The sequence below is a fragment of the Fundulus heteroclitus genome, chromosome 1, assembly GCF_011125445.2.
Source record: "Fundulus heteroclitus isolate FHET01 chromosome 1, MU-UCD_Fhet_4.1, whole genome shotgun sequence".
In the NCBI taxonomy this organism is placed as follows: Eukaryota; Metazoa; Chordata; class Actinopteri; order Cyprinodontiformes; family Fundulidae; genus Fundulus; species Fundulus heteroclitus.
The window spans coordinates 22,092,293-22,114,598 of NC_046361.1; the positions used below are offsets into that span (position 1 = coordinate 22,092,293).

General features: G+C 42.2%; 3 protein-coding genes and 1 long non-coding RNA gene across 5 annotated transcripts; 3 read left to right on the top strand and 1 right to left on the bottom strand.

Annotated features, from left to right (window-relative positions):
* The first annotated feature begins 2,344 nt into the window (after nt 1–2,344).
* On the top strand, nt 2,345–6,076 carry hoxc8a (homeobox C8a). The gene is made up of 2 exons (XM_012866462.3): nt 2,345–3,159; nt 4,318–6,076. Exons 1-2 carry the CDS (start codon nt 2,724–2,726, stop codon nt 4,632–4,634), a joined length of 753 nt encoding a protein of 250 aa, XP_012721916.1. The 5' UTR covers nt 2,345–2,723; the 3' UTR covers nt 4,635–6,076.
* Nucleotides 6,077–9,735: 3,659 nt separating this feature from the next.
* LOC118563396 lies at nt 9,736–21,902 on the bottom strand. Its single transcript, XR_004931192.1, has 3 exons — nt 21,465–21,902; nt 11,849–11,939; nt 9,736–9,925 (listed from the first exon to the last, which is right to left on the bottom strand). It is a non-coding gene; the product is annotated as an uncharacterized LOC118563396 (long non-coding RNA).
* hoxc6a (homeobox C6a) lies at nt 11,625–17,451 on the top strand. 2 transcript variants are annotated; one of them, XM_012866562.3, is made up of 2 exons: nt 11,625–15,922; nt 16,308–17,451. In XM_012866562.3, the coding sequence occupies exons 1-2, from the start codon at nt 15,526–15,528 to the stop codon at nt 16,619–16,621; spliced, it is 711 nt and encodes a 236-aa protein (XP_012722016.1). In that variant the 5' UTR covers nt 11,625–15,525; the 3' UTR covers nt 16,622–17,451. The 2 variants fall into 2 exon arrangements, with proteins under 2 accessions (XP_012722016.1, XP_012722017.1); XM_012866563.3 differs by having other exon boundaries at nt 11,633–15,922; nt 16,311–17,451.
* On the top strand, nt 18,075–20,930 carry hoxc5a (homeobox C5a). The gene is made up of 2 exons (XM_012866564.3): nt 18,075–18,809; nt 19,975–20,930. Exons 1-2 carry the CDS (start codon nt 18,359–18,361, stop codon nt 20,181–20,183), a joined length of 660 nt encoding a protein of 219 aa, XP_012722018.1. The 5' UTR covers nt 18,075–18,358; the 3' UTR covers nt 20,184–20,930.
* Nucleotides 21,903–22,306: the final 404 nt, after the last annotated feature.

The window sequence follows — 22,306 nt, forward strand, 5'->3', positions numbered from 1 at the left end:
AGGGGGCCTTTTTTTCCCCCCTTCCTTTCCACTGATAGGCCAGCCGTCCCTGCACTTCATCACAAGAGTGGTCGATTAGTCTACAATTGGATGGAGAGAAGTCAATAATTATTATGCACAGTTATGAGAGCTGCACTGCAGATATCTCTTAGAAATATGTCGTTATTCGCCATAACAGAAAACAGCGATGCTTTGGTTTAAAACATCAGGAAAAACAACATAGCTTGCACGTTTCTGGTCGTGGATTTGGTCGGCTCATTTACTGAAATTAGAAAGAAGACATTCTTCAATTTTTAGGGGGGCTGGGGGGGAAATTCACATCCGCATCGCAGATGTCTCTGGTTGATCGAATCGTGTTGCTTCTTCAGGGATGGATCCCAACACTAGATGACGCTGTTGTACAACGTTTTGACCAGGACCCAGGTCTTTTAAGGGTGGGGGTGGAGATGGGGGGGTTTCACAAGACTGTGGCTTGGCTGAAGGGTGAAAAGTAACCCCATCGATGACAGTGTGACAGATATGTCCCACGCACCACATTTGCTGTAATAGGCCACAGGTTTTGGACGTGGACATAAAATGCTTCCACTAGACTGGTATTTTATTTTGGACTCCTCTCTCTGTCTCTCTGTCTCTCTCTCTCGCTCTGCCTCGCGTCTCGCGCCGCGTCGGCCGCGCGTCGCGCGCGCGCACACACACACACACACACACACACACACACACACACACACATATAGATAGAGATAGATATATATAGATAGATGATAGATGATAGTATATTATATAGAATATAGAGTAGATAGATAGATGTATTATATTTCTAGTATATAAAAATATATACTATATATATATATATATATATATATATAACTATATATAATTTATATATATTATATATATCAAAAATATATATATATATACATAACATATATATAACATATATATGTGCGTGTTTGTATGTCATATCTGTCTTCATTTTACACAACGAAATAAAAATGAACTAAAACAGAGGTTAAAAATATAGTTTGTGGTCACAGCTGATGTGACAGAGATGGGAGGTGGACAGATTTGACCATTTCAACTCAATTACTTAACTTACCGAACAGCATAAGATCTGTTCCCTCTTTCTTTTTCCACAAAGCCAGAAGTGTGTGTTTGTAAAAATAAATAAATAAATAAATAAAGCAAACATCGAAATTAAGAGGCAGAGGCCATATTTGGTAATAGACCATATTTTATCAGCATTTTCAGACTATTACATCCACATAACATCAGTACAAAGAGAAGGCAGCACTAAATACCTCTTTATTTTTTATTAAAGTGAAACAACCATCATAACGATGACAATAATATCTACAAAATAGGGATTTCCTAAATAACAATTTGTTTTTTTGGATGATGACAGAATTGCTACACTCCCATGTGATTCCTCACTTGGCCCACTCCGTTGTGGTCCTGCAGTCCAAAAGTCTCCAAGAAGTGATTGGCAATCTGCATATTTATAGAGTGTAAAAGGTCTATAAACTCGCCCAGTGCTCCGTTCACATTTTACGATGATGCGTATAAAACATCGGTGACTCCACCGTAACGAGTGTGCCATATTTGGACTTAGGGACCATACGAAGGACTACTGTGAGCGTTTCCACTAGTATGCAGAGCTAAACACCCCAAAGGTACCATTTTTTATATGAACCTTGCATTGTGAGAGATTTACTGCTGATCCTCGTTGTTTTTTTACGGGGTCAGTTAGTGGCTACCTATAATGATAAGTATGGGCTCGTTATTTGTGTGTCGCGGTGCGTTGCAGTGCTTGGTGGGACAAGTGAATCGGCGTGGCCTGCACTGGCTGTACGTTGAATGGAAAGCTTTCTTTTTCTCTTAAAACTTTTTTTTTAAAACATGCAGCTCTGTCATATGTTTTCAGATTTTTTTTTTCAAATGTTGCATGAAAGGAGGAGGGGCGATCTTAGGCGTTATTGCTGACCCGTTGTTGACCATTGAAGGTCAACAATCGTGCAAACAGAAAAGCATCTCTATCCGTTTTAAAGGAGGGAATCTTCGCTACCTTTCAACGCTCTCCAGCTTTTATATCCAATAAATTCAGACTACAGTGGAAGTGCATCATTTGAACCATCTAAAACGCCTTTGGTCAACTTGTAACAAAGCTCTGCTGTGATAAACACAACATTGATCATATTTACAGCCTATTAGATTGCTGGGTTATGATTAGTGAAGCTCCTCTCAAGGTGGATATACGTAGGGCCCACGTCTGACCGGTCACGGAAAGATGAAGGGGTGGGGGGGCTACAGAGGAGGAGAGGTGGGGGCGGCTGGGTGGGAAGCTTGGGGGCGAAAAAAAAAAAAGGAAAAAGAAAGAAAAGAGCAGCGTCTGTGACTGTGCCGCCAGCTTTAACGCATCCAAAGCGCATGCAATGAGCCGGGTTTGAGTGTGCACAAACCGGAGGGGAAGAGGAAGAAGACGCTCACGACGAGAGAAATCCGATGAGAGGAACGGCTCAGAGAGAGTGAGCTGAGCTGCCGTAGATTGTCCAAAGGGGCAGCGTTTCTCCCAGTTCCGGTTTGTCTGTCTGTGTGTGCGCGCTGTGTGCGAGAGTTGGGACCCCAAACAAAAGGCTGCCATCATCCTACAGGAGATCTTCAGCTTGCGAGAGAGAGGGAGAGAGAGAGAGAGAGAAAGCCCGAATCTGCTTGATGCTTAACCGAACATGAGCTCCTATTTTGTTAACCCTCTTTTTTCTAAATACAAAGGCAGCGAGTCACTGGAGCCAACTTACTACGACTGCAGGTTCCCACAAAGCGTCGCCCGCAGCCACACGCTGGTTTACGGACCCGGAGCCGCCGCGCCGGGCTTCCAGCACCCGTCCCATCATGTGCAGGACTTTTTCCACCACGGGACCACGGGGATCTCCAACCCGGGATACCAGCAGAACCCATGCGCTCTGGCGTGCCACGGCGACGCGACGAAATTTTATGGATACGAAGCCCTTCCGAGGCAAACGCTTTATGGTGCCCAGCAAGACGCAAGCCTAGCGCAATACCCAGACTGTAAATCGTCGAGCAGCTCTAACCCCGGAGAAGGACAAGGCCACTTAAATCAAAACTCCTCACCCAGTCTTATGTTTCCCTGGATGAGACCCCACGGTCAGAATCAAACAGTTATTATTTTTTATTATTCTTTTCTCTTGATCTTTCTGTGCCTTAGTGTATGTGTATGTGTGTGTGTGTGTGTGTATGTGTGTGTGCGTGCGTGCATGTGCGGGAAATATATGCTTAAGTATAGGCTACGAGTATGTTTTTAATACTGTATTCGAATAAGAGAGGGAACATGATGGGGCAGATACAACCTGAGCTGCAGGCAGCTGTTCCTCTGTGGCACATGTCTATACAGGGCTGCTTTCAAACCGCCGAATATTACACATCCCAGCTCATAACAGCCATGCTCTTTGAAGCCCAATTATCGTTCAAGTTGGCTTTTTCACATGCTCGAGAGAGGGGAGATGATGGGGGGGTGACTGTACACACGCACCTTCAGCGTTCACGCTGGCACTGTTATTCAGCGTGTTTAGCCTTCCCCTCGATCATGCAGAATCCTTGTATCCATATAGTCTTTAAGGGGGGGGGGGGGGTAATCTGACCCACAGGCCCACTGTGGCTCAGGCTCAAACTGGTCATAATCGTGAGAGCTTTGTGGGTAATGTGATTCCAATCATCATGGGCCATTCTGGTCAGGATATCAGGCTGCAGAAGCTGCACAGAGATACAAACGTCACGCAGTTACCTTGCATCACTTGGGCGTACCATCTGTCATTTTTGCTAAAGTTTGAGTGAGTGATTGAAAAGCTGTGTTACAGGGTGATATGTATCTAAATATGCATAAGAGGTTTCACGAAGTTGTGTAAATATTCTGTAAAGGGAATTAACCTAGTGCAATAGGGTGGGATGGCTATACATTAATAGATTCATTGTAAGTAGTATGTATGATTTTTTTGTATATATATATATATATATATATATATATATATATATATACTGCATGAGTGAATAAAAGTCGCAGGGGATCATTTCTTTAAATGCCACTTATTGCTGGTTAGAAAGCTACTATTTACAGTACACATGCATAATGGAGGACTATTGGTTTCTGGTTGCAGCTAACATCAATTAAATTCAAAAGAAAATAGGGTTTCCTCACACTTTCCGTAAAAAAACACGATTATTGTTGCATTTGCAGGCTTAGATTTTCATCCTTCTGAATGTTGTCAGTGCTGCATCCAGCTAACCTCTGGCTTTATTTTACCCAAGCCCCAGGCAGAAGGAACGGGAGACAAACCTACAGCCGCTACCAGACCCTGGAACTGGAGAAGGAGTTCCTCTTCAACCCTTACCTGACGCGCAAGAGGAGGATCGAGGTGTCCCACGCCCTAAGTCTCACCGAGCGTCAGGTGAAGATCTGGTTTCAGAACAGGCGGATGAAGTGGAAAAAGGAGAACAACAAAGACAAGTTTCCGGGTCAGAGAGGGGAGGCCGAAGCCGAGGCCGAGGAAGAGGGCAACGAGGACGGTGAAGGGGACGAGGGAGAAGAGAAAGAGGCGGAAGAGAAAGAAGAAAGCAAGGAGTAATTTTTATGGTCCTTTTTATGGTTATATGGCTGGAAACGAGAGAAAAAAGGAGAGAGGTCCCATAAACAGACGAAGAGCCACAAGGAGGCAGAGAGCGTCATTTTTACGACCACCCTTCCCATTTTGTCAAGAGGGAACAGGAATCCCACCGATATTGCTGTCATAAATAGACTAAATTCTCTATTCTCCCCCACTCGATTGTCCCAAACAGGTTCCCAACGTTGCCATTTTGGAGAAGCGACACAACTTTAGTCAAATATTTCTTTAATAATGAATCTCACCCATGCACAGAAATTCAAGGCGCAAAGTAAAAACGCATGTTAGACTAAAAATGGCTTAGTGTTTGTTTTCTTCACATTTGCCTTTGTTTCTTTTTTTTTTCTTTTTTTTGGTTTGTTTTAAAAAATAAATAAAAATAAAAGTCCAGCTTAGAAAAAAAAAAACACGACCAGTATTCCCAACGTGTTGTAAATAGATGTGAAAAAAAAAAAAACATTTCATTTCAGACTCAAAACTATTAATGAAACCTAGGCCTGTACCTTATTAGTGTTTTGACATCGCCGCACTGTTACTTCACTGAGTATTCGTCTCATATAGCCAGGCTATATGAGACACACATTTGATTTGATTCCTACAAGAATCTTTTTTTTTTTTTTTTTTTTTTTTTCCTCTGATTTTATGTGAATGGCGCAGACAAAGTTACAGCCATGATCGCTCCTCCGACGTCCTTTGTTTTTCCTCGGATCGCCAGGGACGCGCAACTGTTTGAAATCCCTTGATGCTACCTATGTTAACCTGGGGGAGATTGCAATAGAGATTTCTGAATAAAGAGATTTCATATGGTTTTAAATTTTTTAAGTGTTCTATGTCAACCTTATATTATTAAGTTATGTGTATAGCATTTACCCGATATACAATAAACACTTGTTGAAGACATTTTTTTCCCCCCCCTTTTCTTTCTGTTTTGAAGTCTTGGGAAGACGATTTAGCTCAAAGCCAAGTGAACAAATGACTTGTTTTTATTTTGGGAGATTGTACTACAGCACTACCTAAAGCTCAGAGCTCTGCCCTCGCATCATTTCTAATATTCCACACATGCGTGGCATCGCTCTGATCTGATCGCAAGCTAACAATTCCCCAACAACTAAAAACTGCCTATAAGACGCACATGGACTGCGTGTGATGACACCTGCAACAATGACAAGGATTTTAAAGTTTCAAAAAGGGAACTTTTATTTTAATGTGCTGGTGATATTAGAGTAGTTTTATTTTCTTTGCACTGAATATAATCTTTATGTACGTCTTGTTCTATATTGATGTTAACATAACAATATGCTCGTTTTCTTGTTGTTTCTCCTGTGAAAGACAGAATTGTGTGCCCCCCCCCCTTCCCCTTTCATTGTTGATGTAAAATCAGAAATAAACAAGATGGCTCACATTCATTTAAGATTTTCATGTTTTTATTTATCCTTAATGATACAGCAATTTGATCATGTACACGCAACAGTACACTTTGAAACAAAGCGGGTTCATAAATGAAATAATCCATTTTTCCTTTTGATGCATGCCTTTATTCATGCCAATAAGCGAACCGCGGCAGATGTCCACTTTATGTTGACCATTCATTTCCAGTTAACGCATAAAAAAAAGGTGTTTGTTAGAGACAAACAATTATGGTTTACTTGAAAAATAATCAATTTCACACCACACTTTTTTTTACGTTTTAACAGGAAATTAAATGTTAACAAAATGCGGACAAATCCCCTGGTTCAGTTTTTTGAGTCAATCTGACTCAAAGTTCTTGCACTTCCAATGTTGGCGGATTATAAATGATTAAAACCTTTCGGTCGGAAAGGGGCTAAAGATCTTGATGCTTTGATTATTATTTTTAATAAGAATTTCCAGCCTCTTGGATATGTACACACGCGTGTTGAACAGCCTCTTGGCCAGCCTAATTAAACTTCCCTGCATGCAACATGAAAAAAAAAAAAAAAAAAAAAAAAAAAAAAAAAAAGAGACACACACACCAGTCATGCGTCTGTAGATGTCTCAGTGTACCTTTTAAGGAAAAAGGCTGGGAATCCCTCGCACAGCATGCCTGCGCCCCGCATCCCGAGCATCTATTTGATTCATCCTCTTAATAAGAAACTTCCTCTCTGCTGGGAGAACCGGAGACTTTTTCTTAATGAGTCTTGAGAAGAGTAATGGCTGTTTGAGATGAGATGAACAAACATCTGACCTGTGGTGTTAATAATCCAAGCAAGTAATGGAAAAAGAAGAAAGATTGGGGGGGATGAAGGGGATTGGGGGGGTTCTAAATCAGTTTGTACAGTGCAAGGTGTTTGTGTAAAACCATATTAGGTGTGCAGAGTTAAAGCTCCAGAAAACACCAGCGTGGTGAAATCAAAGCAGAAGCGAGGAGCAGCTCTCCTCTTCCTCGGTCCTGTTTTTGCGCTTTTTGCATCCGTGGCTTGGAAGATATAAAAACATAAATATGAGCTGGTGACGGAAAGTCTGATTAAACTGCGAAGAGATGTATGTAAATGAGCTCCGAGTGTGTGGCGCTCGGACAGTTCTGCACCTCGGGTCGCCGGAAGTGTTGTTAGGCTCCTCTGTGTAGTACCTGGCAATCAGATAAACAACAGAAAAATAGTGATTCATTTTTCCACCACGTGTAATTCAGATATACATGCATTGGACTTTTAATATAATCTCCCCTCACAAAAAAAAATTATGAAGTCGGTATATGTGGCTAGTCTTCAATACCAGGCATCTGAGATAGTCAGCGCCTCTGGTGCGTTGATCCCTTTCCGCTTTTTTCCTGCGCAGTTAGAAAGTATTTAAATAAATTCAAAACATGAAGTGTTGTTGATGTAACACCCAAAAAAGGTGAATGTGCACCAAATGCACATAGATAAAATAATCTGGTTTATAATATTCAACAACGGTCTGTTTAGATTTTTAAATACTTTTTTATTTTTATTTATTTTTCATGTATGTGGCAATTTCTAATACAGGCCAAAAATAATCAACCAGCGTTCCAAACTGTTATTTCTTTGCTGTCGGAATTTCTATACGTTTGACTCTTGCTTTTTCTATTTTTTTTTATATTAAGCCAAACATTACACATTTAAATAAAATATCGAATTATATATATTTTTCCCGTCATTTCAAAAGCAGTAAAGGGTGTTCCCCTTGAAAAAAATGATAATAATAGCGGATTTTGTATTTTTTTATTATTATTAATATTGGCGTTGAAAAGGGGATGAAAACCAACAACGTGATTTTCTAATTTGAGTTTAGCGTTATTACCATGATATCCAGCATATGTTTAATTTATCATCACCCTTCATTTTTGTATTTTTCCAAACTTTGCATCAGTTGATCTTTCTTTTTGTTGAAGTCGAAATCTAATAATAATGATAATAATAATAATATCGTTCGTGTCCTGCGTTTTTTACCCCAATGTCTCTTTAGCCTACGTCCTCCCACCATGTAACCGTGTATCTTTTTTTTCTTTTTTTTTTTTTACCAGAGCGTTATATTACCTATAAAATTTAGTGTACCTGCAGTAAATTTTATTGGGGTGTAAAGACCCGGCTCACAAGGGCCTGTGTTTCTGCGGCGCAGTGAGGAGATCACGGCCTGCGAGGATGCGCCATTCACCCAAAAACCCTGTGAAAAATCCCTGCTGGTATATGGGGTCGTGGTTGTAATCATAATTGTTGTTTTGCCAAAATATTGTTTAGAATCGAACAAGGTAATCTGCCTAGACCTACAGCACGGGCTTTATTTCAAGTATTCGTCTCATCTTGGTTATGATGGCTGTGGTGTATTTCGACGTATTAGGCGTGCATTTGAGGGAAAAAAGGCGGAGCCATGATAGGGTAAACACGGTGTTTGTTATTTGTTCCGAACATAGAAATGCAGGGGTTTATTTTTCATAAAGGTGATGCAGCAAATGCTGAAGACTGGCATCATTTTTTTCAGGAGAAAACCTTCCCTGGTTTCAGGGCTATTATCACGGAAAGCATCGCTTGTTTGCAACTTTACATAACTTTTTGTTTTTCCAGCTCTGGATCAAATCTGGAAGGATTTTTTTTTTTTTTTTGGGTATTCGTATGAAACACTTTACTGATGTTGAATTTGATATAGCAGATGAACTTGACTGCAAGCAAGCCAGAGACTCCACAGTGTAGAACTTTGATCCGATTAAAGTTGAGTTTAAAAAAACAATAAAACGTACCCCTTTTCATCCCCGTCTTTATTTTCCCACCCTTATTGTTTCATTTCAGTTTTCTTGGCTGCTTGGGCATGCCATGACGCCGCATCAGCCAAAATAAGTGGCCTTTTTTTCGCTCCTATTTCTGAAATGTGCCTTATTTTGGAGCATCAGCAGAATCGTGGTTCTTGCAGTGCGCGGCAGATTTTGGTTTTGTCCCATCGTAAAGAAAAAAAAGGGGAAGTAAAAGATGGGTGCAAACATTCCTGGTTGTTAAAGGGAAGAAATTTACAGCTGAGTAATAAAAGTTTACGACTGAGCCCTGGCTGCGATTGGCTGCGGCGAGCCACGTGGCCCAGGCTCTATGAACATGAACTTTATGCTGTTGTCTATTCTCTGCTCCTTCCCTTGTATCAGCGGCTGACTAAAAGCAAGGCGCGCAGAAACGTCCATTTCCCCCCCATTTACTGTAAAATCAAACCCAGCACGGCCGCTTTTGGGGGTGCTGCTGCGTGTCACATATCCACCCGAACTGCGCGACTTCCTGGCGGTGGGATCTTCGGGACAGTCGCCGCCTCTACCAAGCCGTTGCCTGCGTTGATCTCTCCCCCTCTTTCGCCATCCCCCCTCCTCCAGAGGCAATAAAACCGCGACTGGGGAAAGCAAAAAGAGCAAGCAAGCCTACAAGAAAAGACTTTCCCCGGCAGACACAGCTCCTTATCGACGGGCAGAAGATGCGCTCCGTGCTGTCGGCGCCCCCCTCGCCCCCCTGATCCCTCAGCTGTTCTGGACCACAAGCTATAAAGAGCCCTCTCAGGTAGGACTGCTCCCTCCTTCTTAATGCTTTTTTATCTTCCTGGCTGGCTTTGTTGCTGCTGCTGCTGCTGCTGCTGGTGGTGGTGGTGGGCTGAAACGGTGAATAATGAGAGAGCATGTAAGATCACAGAAGTTGAAGGTGTCCATCCTGTGTGTGTAGTTGACCTGACCTGCAGATGCCCGGAGCGTTTGTCATGCTACTCCTCACCGGTGGGCGCACCTGCGTGTGCGTAATCCTGTCGGCTGATCAGATCTGCGTTGAGGCAGCATTTTAGAAGTGCAGTACACGGCCTGTTGTGATAAACAGCTCCCCGATACTTAACTTTCTCATCACTCATAGGCCCTTCTGACCATGCACTGACGAATTACACTCGGAGTTGAGTGAGCTCCCCTAATTATTCCCTGCTCGCATACTTATAGCCACGTGTTTAGAGACTGAGTTATATCTATGAGAAACACCACGCACGTTTCTGTCCTAAACGCACACATCCGCGAATATGAAGTATAATATATGTGGATAAAAAAAAAAAACATGCAAGGTCTCAGCAGTGCCCCCTAGTGACTAGAAGCGAATAGGTGCGTGGGTGGGTGTTGAGGCTTGTTGTTTACAGCTGCTGGTTTTCGGCGGAGGGTTACTGCGGATGTCAGCTGACCCAGCTGATAGACCGCTGCCAGCATGTAGCTGCTCAGTCAGGCTTCTGCACAGAACTGGCTCCCATAGGTTGTGTTGTTTTCACTCTGCTCTTCTTCTATCATGTGGTTGCTGTTTCGAGGTTGGAAAAAGGGCAAGCTATGCAATGCTTTGTGTGAGACTCTGTGACCTAACCAATGACGACATCATGGGAACTAATTATGTCATTGTATTAGCATCTTGAAAAACATGTATAAAAAAGCTGACCTCTCTCTCTCTCTATCTAATATATATATATATATATAGCTGACCTCTCTCTCTATCTAATATATATATATATATATACTGTAAAACAGTAATCTTAAACAAGTAAAAAAAGCAATTCAAAGCAGTTATTTAAAACAATTTTAGAAAATCAAAACCAATCATAACCAATTAAATTGAGAAACAAGTAAATGTATCATCACAACCAACAGTAACAATAATAAAAAATAATATCAATATTGTAAATATCAAAAGCATGCATCTTATACAAACACACAAGAACAGTCAAATGATCATAACCATAATCCTCAGCAAAATTGACAGGAACAGAAAAAAAAAATCAGATCCAATCATTTTGAGGAAAAGAAATGTGAGATAATGTTCTAAAAATATATCTAAATCATCTATCTTTAGCAGCACATACAAAAATAAACCCCTGAGCATGTTTCAACGACATTGTGTGCTTTAGAGCAAGTAAATAAATAATTAAAAAAAAATGAAATAAATAAAAATGGCATTATCACTGAGGAAAAGCATCTCTGCTGTGTTGTGTATCATCCAGTTTAATCTTTATAGAGTAATTTTTCAGCCTGGGTGGAAAAAAATCCCCCAATATAGCTCAGTGTAATAATAATAATAATGGTAATATCTGATCTGATCTCCTTTAACTAACAATAGACAGAAGAGGCTAAAGTCTATCTTCCAGCTACAGCAAAATATAACAATACAGCAACCAGAATTAGACTAGAGGTGTTAGTCCCCGGGGCACACTGCCCTGCATCTTTCAGATGGTTCCCTGGTTCAGCACACCTGCTTTTAATTGATGGCTGATTAACAGGCTTTTGCTGAACTGTAATCATCTGAATGCAGGTGTGTTAAAGCACAGAGACGTGGAAAACACGTGGAGCGGCGTTCCTTGAGGACCAGGCTTGAAAAGCACCGGTGTAAGCAATACACAACAAAGTTTAATTTGTTGCAGTCATATCTTAAACGGGATCTAAGCACAGCCTGGGTGTGTGTGTGTGAGTGAGAGAGGCAGAGAGAGGGAGAGTAATGGAGGAGGAGGGGCACTACTGTCTATGTTGCTTTCTTCTTGTTTTTTTTTTTTAAGCTGAAAGCAGTTGTTCTCATTAAAGCTCAACCTGGAGAAATGCTCTCTTTGTTTTAGCGCCGTCTGTGCTGGGACAAAATATGGCTGTGTGTGTGATAAAGGGGGCTTCTGGTGTTTCAGTCTGTTGCTGCTGCATCTCAACACTTTCAATATCCGAAGAATATAATTACCGGAAAAAAGGTCTCCTAAACTCGTTGTTTGCTTTTCCCCCTTTATGAAACATTGTTGGCGCAGTGGATCGTGTCCTGCTGCTTCCCGGCTCTACGGAGAAAAGAGGAAGAGAGAGAGGTTGCACTTTAATGGATGCCATTTGGGCAAATCAGGGTGTTTTTTTTTTTCTTAAAAGACGGGAGGAGAAAAAGAATACTCCATTGTTTAGCTGTGCAGTGCTTTTTAAAAGCAGAGATGGCTCGCATAAAACTTCATGAAGTCATGAATCTGTCCGCGTCACCGCATTTAGAACCTCACTTAAAAATCCCGACAGGCCCCAAAATTTTGCTCCCCGCTAATGGTCCTAATTTATGATGTGTGGATCAACATGTGCTCATTGGGCAACAGCTTCCTGAGTGCTTAACGAGCATAAAGACGAACACTTCCGGGCATTAATTGGGCCGGCCGGCTACACGGTAAAGTGCTTATAGGAGCTTTACGTTGTTAGTATGAGAATAAGTCCTTATTAGAAGCGATGGGGAGGGAAAGAAGAGAAAAAAGCACCAGGGCTGGGGCAGAGTTTGCTCCCCTCGCTGTGTTTTTAATCATGGGATAATGCAGGAACTGTGCAGGTCCCGTATAAATTATTGCTGAGTTATGTTAGAAAGTCGGTCCTGTACGCGAGGAGACAAGAGGAAGGCTTTAGGTACTCTGGTGTGGAGGGGTGGGGGCTATTTTGTTGGAGGAATAAGGCCTGAAAACCTCAGGAAGTGATTAAAGCCAAGGGTAAAAATGGTCTAATAATAATACTACGATAACACACAATGTGCAAAACCGCAAATTGACAGACCAGTTTTAATTCGTCTTTCGAAGTATAATCCAGGAGACAATTCTCAATATTAGTCTAAAAACATAATGGACTATAAATTCTACTTCTAGACCTTTCTTTGCGCATTCGGGTTCACTCCAAATGTCCCCTTTCTAAAAGGAAATCTCCAAAACGTGGACCAAACGGCGTCCTCCCGCCGTCCATCCCAAATTGCATGTGATTTGCCTCACGGGCCGCAATAAAACACTAAAACTCTGGGGAAAAGAATGACCTTTCTGATTCTGCACACTGACACAACCTCTGCTGCATTCCAGTCCCCACATTGGCTCCACTGTTCGAGCCTTTTAATTTACAGCCTTCGACTCCATGGACCGGCGTGTTTTTCCTGTTTAGTGTGCAAGCAACAATGAGGCAGGAGGGGGGAAATAGCAGCGGTGGTGACGAGCCAAAACAGTCTCAGAAGAGATATTTTTGACTTTTTAAATATAGAAATATTGAATGGATTTTAGTGGGTGTTGAAAACAGCATTTGGAATCCAAAATAAAAAAGCGCCTACTGATCCAACGCACACATTAAAGACTCCTTCACTGATATTACGCGTTCACGCATAACGAAATTTCGTTTGGTAACTCTCGGTACACGTGAATATGCATCTGCTATAGTGAGAATGGCACATTCACAAAGTTATACCAAGCGGGGACACGTCCCCCTATATTATGCCGTTAATTCGCATCAGTCAAATCCAGATAAAAAAAAAACAGTTTAAGAATGCAAATCTTATTGGGGGGAAATGTTCTCCTCATGACGCATAAGAAACGTAAATTCTGCAATTTCTGATAGTTGTGTTTGTGTGTATTTAAGCTCCAAACCCGCTGCAGCCCAGAATAATTTATACAAAAAATATTGTGCAAAATAGAAATGATGTTGCATCGCAAACTAACTTTTTGCGCTCTGTTTGCCTTCAATCTGTGCGACGCGGGTATGCCACATATGGTCGGGTGAAGGGAACTTTTATTGCACCGTCCACTTCCTCCTCTTTTGTTGTTGTCTCTTTTTATGGTCTTTTCAGGATTGCCCCCCTCCCCTCCTTCTGACAAAAAAAGAAAAAAAAGAAAAAGAAAAGAAAAACAGAACAAACAGCGTTGCACATTTCAGGCAACGCGTATTTATACTTATTGGATAAGATCAATGAGCTGAACCAGTATGGCTGCCGCAGCCAGAGCGACTGCGCTAAAGCAGACGTTTTTTAATAGCCTTATTGATTATTTTATTGGTATCAATTATGGCTTGTTTCAAAACGGAGGGATAATGCAGATTGTCGTCTCAAGTGCATGCGAGCAAGTTTTTTTTTATTATTATTATTTCCATTTGGTTTAAAAGCATTTAAATTTGGGGTCAATGAGATGCTAGGCAGGCAAGAGGCTCTCTTAAAAATAAAAAAATAATAATAAAGTGGAAAATGAGCATTTTGTCTTGCGTCCAATTGCATTATTTTTAACTATTTAAAAGCAGTTCATTTTGCTCTAAAATGGCTTTGGGTTTTGCGCAAAGCAACCCCTCGAGTAATTTGCAAAGATATAATTTGCTGCAGAGATAATTGCCGGTTGCTGTTTCCCCTCGTGTGTGTGTGTGTGTGTGTGTGTGTGTGTGTGTGTGTGTGTGTGTGTGTGTGTGTGTGTGTGTGTGTGTGTGTGTGTGTGTCAGAGGAATGTGAGGTAAGCTCGGAACAAAACTGGGACTCAGAAACATCTGTATCAAGACAATTAAATGATGTGTTTGGACTCTTCGCGGTGCAAACTCGACATGAAGTCTGGTGTTTTGTTTATTAATTATTTGGCGCACCAGGCACAGCTGGCCTGCAGGGGGAACGAGTTTATACTGCTAGACATCGATTAAGTAGAAATAATTTTAAATCGTGCTGTAGAAGTCATGCTCTCGGACTCGTTTATAAGATGAGTTTTGCTCCTCACTTGCTGTGCGCTGTTTTTTGTTTCTCAGCCTGCTTGAGTTTGCTGGTTTTTTTTTTTTTTTTTTTGCTGCAGAGAGACAGTTGTTGGTGAGCTGGGGAACGTCACTTGTTTTATTGCCCTCACAGAAGAGAGACCATAAACGCATTCTTACTCCCTGCACCCGAACCCCCCTTTTGTAGTTCACTTTTTCAAAGGTGCTCACATGCTTGTAACTTTATGCCCAAATGAATCATCAAGGAGTCTATTGGGGGGAGTTGCCGATAGGCAATTAATGCCGAATATTTGCATAATATCCTGCGAGTTCTGATTCTGATATAAACATGATTCAAGCATGAGATTCTTCATATTTCCCGTTTCTCATCCTGGATGGAAACAACTCATACGTTTTACCCTTCCAATAAAGTTCAGACCCAATAGAAAAAATAAAAATAAAATAAAATAAACTTCCCATCCAGTCAAGCGGGGCGGTGCGCCCGTACTTCACCGTCTGCGTTGTGTTTATCGGCATTTTTGCACTAATGCTCCACGCAGCTCTGAGCTAAAAGCCACAGTTTCGCCTCAACTTCCCGCCTCTCAATTGGTCGGGAATGGTCAGCTGACGTTGTCATATTGTCTCTCACTGAGCCAAGCCTCGGCTATAACACTCGTGCTTTTTTTTCTTCCCCCCGTCTTAACCGGAGATTGGAAATTAATAATATTCAATCCTCAAAAGTAGCCCCGCGTCCGCGCAGGAGAGGCAGCAACGCGAGAGGGGGGAAATACGGGCGATTTTTTGGGGAGGAAGGTGTGGTTGGTTGACTTGACACAGGCGGGAGGGAGATTTACTGGAGAAGGAAGATTGAAAAGAGACCCGATAAAGAAGTGGGGAAGAGTTGGAGAGAAGGGTTACAGGCAAGGTATGAATTCTTATTTCGCAAACCCGTCGCTCTCCTGCCATTTGTCCGGTGGTCAAGAGGTTCTGCCCAACGTCCCCCTGAACTCCACCACCTATGACACAGTCAGACATTTTTCGTCGTACGGCGCCGCTGTGACCCAGAATCGGATATATGCCCCTTTCTACTCCCCTCAGGAGAATGTGGTGTTCGGCTCCGGCAGGGCGCAGTACGAGTACGGCTCCAACGTGTTCCTCCAGGACAAGGACGTCCTGCCAAGCTGCAGGCAGACAAACATGGGACTCGGCTCGCAGAGCCACATTGCCCAGGAGTACAGTCTGGATCAGGGGAGGGCAGGAGCACAGGAGCAGAAGAGCAACATCCCGATCTACCCGTGGATGCAGCGCATGAACTCACACAGCGGTGAGTTTTTACTACGACCAAATAAATTAGGGAAATGGGCCAGTTTTACGATATGTCTTACCAAGAGAGCAAGTTACTTTTTATGGCCCCATAAAACATTACTGTATCTGCTCGACTTGTGAGATGGGCCCTAACATGTGCAAACAAACAGCTTTCATTTTAACACTGCTGTGGCGATTATAACCGGTGACTTGAGAGATAGATTTCAATAAAAAAAATATAATAATTTTGCATAAAAAGTAAATATGCCCACAGCCTATCGGCTACAATCTAATTACTTTTCCCTGTAGCGTTAAGATTCTACATCTTGCCAATTTTCTGCGATTTCTAATTAGGTGTCCCATAATCAGGGATTAAATGATTGCCTTTTACTTTTGTGCTCCAGCAGGAGTGGGTTACGGAACGGACAGGCGCAGGGGACGTCAGATCTACTCTCGCTACCAAACGCTGGAGCTGGAAAAGGAGTTCCACTTCAACCGCTACCTGACCAGGCGCAGACGCATCGAGATCGCCAACGCACTGTGCCTGACGGAGCGGCAGATCAAGATCTGGTTCCAGAACCGGCGCATGAAGTGGAAGAAGGAGAGCAACCTGACCTCCACGGTGACTGGAAGTGAACAGACAGGGGTTGCTCAGGAGGAAGAACGGAGTGGGAGCGCAGTGGAAGAAGGGAAGGAGGAACACACGAAAAAGGAATAGCTGGGGAGAATTGCGCGCCCGTGTGTGTGCGTGGAAGTGGAGAGGGGGGGGGGGGGTCACCTCATGACCATGAAAGTCCAACATAACTACCTAAAATAATCTATGAAGACTTGACTTCACTGCATGATGGTTATACCCGCTGCTCTTTATCTCATCTTGACCACAGCAGTTGTGGAGCACTAAATATTGAAAGCGTTATTCCATCCAAAGTTTGGTCTCTGTGACATTTGGAGCACTGAGGTGTTTTGTTTTATCAATATTATTAATATCAATGTCTCACATGTATTGTGGAAATAATAAAAACGAAGAAGTATTATTTTCCTGGTTATTTCCAAAACACCAGGCAAAAAAAAAAAAAGTCTGTATTTACCCACAGCCAATTCCTCACTGTGAACCCTTTGATCACCTCACCAATTACAGTGGTGGTTTGACTTTGCTCATTGTTGTACATGCACATTCCACGGCGTTCAACGGAACACAGCGTAAACTAGTACTTGAATTGTCCACAGATTTAAAGAAGACAAGAAGAAAAAAAAAGATTCAAGTTGCACGGTTGACCCACAAGCTTCTGTATATATATAGAATAAAAGCAGCATAACAGCATATTATGCAAATCCCGTAAAGAGCCGTGCATTTAGCCGCTTGTTTTTTTGGCGCAGCGTAATGTAAAAGAACAGCGCCACTTCTTTTGAAATCATTTGACACACAATATGCTCTTTTTTTTTTTGTTTTGAGACAGATTTGTACACTAGCAATTCACTTTTTTGAGTGTTATGATTTCATGTTTTGTCATATTTGTGTATCAGAAAATAAAATCTTTGTAAAACTTGCGTTCTCGTTGTGTATTTGCTCTGCGCATTACTCTGTCCTAACAGACAAATATGGTCTCAGGCAGGTTTTGTTAGGTGATCACAAAGATAACAGTGAATAGCAAAGTTGCAGCGTATTCTAGTGACCTTTATAGTGAGCGGATTTGGAGAACTAGAATGGGAAGAGCTATATACGAGTGATTTTTTACACAATTTTTCGCTTCTATGATGTTTTAATGCTGGGAGATTACTGAAGGGATCCCTCACTTTTAAATTTGTAGAAAACCAAAATATATTTAACAGAAATTATTATTATTATTATTATTATTATTATTATTATTATTATTATTATTATTATTTTATTATTATTATTATTATTATTATTATTATTATTATTATTATTATTATTATTATTATTATTATTATTCTGTGGACCTGGAAGCGTGTGCCTGGCGCACGTCCTGACACGTCCTGCCCCATTCCAGACACCAGATGACGCTCTTGTCTTTCTGTCTTGCCTTTTTTTGCGCTAAAGATCCCACCCCCACCCCACCACCCCTTGCCTGATCCCCAACAACCAAACAGCTCAAAGTTTACCGGACACGTTTCTCCTATTCATCAATATCCCCATTGAGTATCAAGCCAATTTATGACTGGCCAACACATGCACGTGATCGCATCCAAATACCCCATATTTGGGCAGTGCGCTCCGGATCAAGAATAAAAAAAGAGAGAAAAGATACCAAAGCCTACTCCACCTATAAATTCTGGATTATTTTTTTACTCTTCTTTAGGACAGGCAGCTGTGAATTTTCCATAAGAGGCTACAAAGAAAAAGAAATGATCAACAAAAAGCAGGAAATACCCGCCACCCTCATCCCGTGTGTAGTTTGAAAAGAAAGTGTTGGTGGGTAGAATTAGTTTTGAAATGAACTCTGTTGTCGAGCGCTCCAGTTTTGGGCAAACAAGCGAGACAACTTCTCCCAACAGCATGTTTACTTTCGATGCATCTGGGCGCACGTCCAGCCGTTATGAGGGTGTTAACGTAAACGGGATGTACTCCTGTCCCGTCCCCACGACCTCTGCGCAACGGGAGGAGATCAAAACTAGCCTGCGTGGCAACACGGATATTCCGCTCCCGCCCGGACCGCAGATAAGCATGCTCTCCAGCGGCTCGTCGAGCGGGCTCGGCTACGGACGAGGCGCAGACGGAGACCCGGAGAGAAGCGCAAAACGAGGAGGTAACAGGAGCCAGGATGGCGACCAAAACACGGAAAGCGCGCAGACAGTGAACAGAAACGCAAATGCGCACCAGCGTCAGGAAAGTGAACAGCGACCGCAGATTTATCCCTGGATGACAAAACTGCACATGAGCCACGGTAAAGTTTGCCTGTTTTATGAAGAAAAAAAAAAGTGCGAATAAGCTGTTCGCTCTTAACGCAGCAACACTTGGTCTCGCTCGCTCTAGTGTCCCTCTTGAGTTTTAAAGGCCAAAAGCAGGAAATAATAAAAACTCGCGGTCATAAATTTTATGACAAAGGCATCTATTGCTCGTAAACCTGCTCTGTTACGGTGAAGGGGTGATCTGTGCTGTGATTTATCGTAAAATAATTGGATAAGAGAACAAAAATATGATCAAACGGTGAAATAATAGTACAAATCCAACTATGTTAATCGTTGTTGTTGAGTTCGTGCTTGTCCTCTGCATGCTTTTAAAATTTCAGCATCCAAAAAGGGAGGAAAAACAAAAAAGCTTTAGCCTTTAATTGAACCCTGGGACACACCAATGCCCTGACCCAATCGTGAACTCTTCACCTCGAAAAGATTTGAATAGGCATGCTCTTTCTTCGTGCCTCCGAACCCATGCTTGCAGACAATTTAGCTCCAAAAAAAAAGACTGTAAACGCGTTAGCTGCAAAACACGAAGCAAGACTGGTTCTGTGTTTGTGCACTTTGCCAATGTGTGCACAGAAAACACGCAGCGGGGATGTCGGATTAATCTAAATATCCAGCGGCTGCAGGCCTGTTGCTTTTCATAGCGAGGCTGTGCAATTCTATAAATAGGAAAACAGTTGGGGGGAGAAACTGTTGGCATAATTTTAAATGCTACTTTTGTGACTCGTGTTGGTTTCCCTTGCCGCGATGTTCTATTACACCACTAGTGTGTAGCGGTCTTAAACCTTACAGGGAGGCCCACGAATTACACGTTATCTGATTTATTTATTAAGCTTGAACATGATTTGTAGAGCAATCATTTCTTTTTTATGTTTTAAGCAATGGAGGTGGTCGTATTAGCGTTTATAGCATCTCACCGGCTGTTTTTGTCCATGTGATATTTTTAGCGAACCAATCCTCTGATATAACATCAGGTTAAATTAGGCTGTGTATCAATATTTGAAGAGGAGGCCTCATTGAGCGCATTTTTTCTTTGTTTGTTTTTTTTTTTTCCTGCAGTTTAAACTAAATACCCCAAGCTTAATGCAATGCAATACAATATGCCACGATATTGTTGCTGAACGCTGACATATTCTAATACTGCTTCAGAATCGGAGGGTAAGCGCTCCCGGACCAGTTACACCCGCTACCAGACTCTGGAGCTGGAGAAAGAGTTTCACTTCAGCCGCTACCTGAGCCGCCGCAGGCGCGTAGAGATCGCCAACAGCCTGTGCCTAAACGAGAGGCAGATCAAAATCTGGTTCCAGAACAGAAGGATGAAGTGGAAGAAGGACTCAAAGATCAAAGTGAAGGAGTGAAAAAAATAAGCAGTGCAGCACCCCTTTTTTTTCTCCCACTGCAGCTCCACACTTGCACAGGAGCGCTGGAGTTGCCCGCCTGACCTTCGGATGAACCGTTATAAGGAGCAATGACATCATGACACGGCTCTGTGTGCTTCATCACCAATTATGTGTCACTTTCTGCGGTTTGGGACCTAATGTATTGAGTATCGCTCACTATGATCAATCGGTTTACATTTCTAAATTAATTTGCTGCCTATGCGATGATAACACCACTTTACTGAGCAGAAAAAATCGGTGGTTCTGGTGGGAGCTGGGTCCTTCAAGGCTTTTGGTCCGCATTGCGGGAAAAAAAAAAAAAAAGAAGAAGCTGCACAACGTTATTAATATGTGTTCATAGTATAGGGGAAAGATTAGTGACTGATAGTTCTGGGCATCATTTCCAGCTTCGTAAGCGTGTAATTAAAAATTAAGGTCCGTGAGTATGGAATAAATAAATTAATAAAAATGTGTTCAGTTTAAAAATTCTCTGTCCTCTTATTTTCTTTGAAGAAATTAAGATTTTTGTTTGAAGGTATGATGTGTTTAGTGAGCAGTTTGTCATCCATGTTGTCCGTCATAACCTTGTGACTGTGTGTGATAACGCTGTAATGTGCAATGAAGCAACGTCTGTTTCCCATAGTAAACTAAAAGGTGCCTGGTACACGCAAGGGCTGAGTGATGCCTATTTGTTGACTGTAACCAATAAAGTCATTAAAAATAAGACCTATATTGTGACCATTATTTTTTTTTCTCCTCCTATCAAAGGTCCATATTGCAACAAAAAAAAATTAGTTGCATTTTGTTCAATGAATAAAACTGGACACCATGCAATTTCGTTTGTTTTGTCAGGTTTCCTCAGAGTCCCCAGAATTTCTCAGGCTGACAAACGCGCTCTGAAGTTTAAGGCTCCCCTCATAAAACTTTATTGCCCCCTTTTTTTCCAGCGCTCGGCAGGCACACTCGGCTTCCTGTTTTGTCAGGGGATGAGGAAGGGCCACACCAGCCTGTTAGAACAACACAACAGTGGACGCAAAGCTTGGGCTTCCTGTGGCCGCACACAGACGCGTCATTATCTGTAAAGGGGCCCACATGGTCAGACCCTGTTTCAACCCTGGTTTCATTAGATTGTAGCAAAAACACCACTTTGCAGCATTTGGGTGTCTCCATTCGAGTGTTGCGGTGTCACTCAAGGTGACGAGGTAAATCCCCCAAGTTAGATAAAATAAAACATACAATTTAAAAAAAAAATCAACTCACCTCTCAAACTAACAGCCTCCTAAATGATCTCCCCTTATTTCAACCGGTCAACTGCGGCGTCCACTTTCTCTGCGCTCTGTTGGGGCCTATAAACCTTAACGCGAGGGCTTGCATTCAAGTCTTTCTTTTTTGGGGATTTTAAAGTTTACAAGGTTACAAATGCCAATTGCCCCAAGCAGGGCCTGTGAATGGTGCGTGGTAAGCACGTGGTGTCGTTTAAGTGGGTTTTATGGCCTGGAAGAGCTGACAAACCTTCGATATATACACATCATATATAATCTTAACTGTCCGGAATAGCAGCTGCTGGCTTCCCCCTTATCGGAGGAGGAAAGGGCTTTGTGGTGGCGGCAGAGGAGGCAGTACCTTTCTCCGGACTGTGGAGCGGAGTGGTGCGGAGGGCTGAGACCTGCTGCTGCTGCTGCTGCTGTTGCTGGTGCTGCAGTAAGTTGCTTTAACTTTCAATATTGGGCCGCGTCTGTGCCGTTATGTTCCTCTTAAATTCGTTTTTCTTGTATGATGGAGTGACTTTGACCACACGGATTAACTCTAAACCTAATTAGGTTAACTCCTAATGGCTCCGTGGAGCCTCGATGCTTTGCAAAAGGGGTAGAAGATGTTCATCTGTGCGTGTTTTAATGGCCAGCAAACAGACTCCTGCCTTTAAAGTCTATATTTCTTAAATCATGCTGATCATTTTAATGTAACGTGACAGAAGGGTTACACAGGCTGTAGCAGTTTATTCACAACTGCTAGTCCCCACAGTTATACAAAGTATTTTATTTAGTTCTAACTAAGACTAGTGTTGCAAGTGGTGCTAGTAATAAAAGGTGGATTTTGTCCCC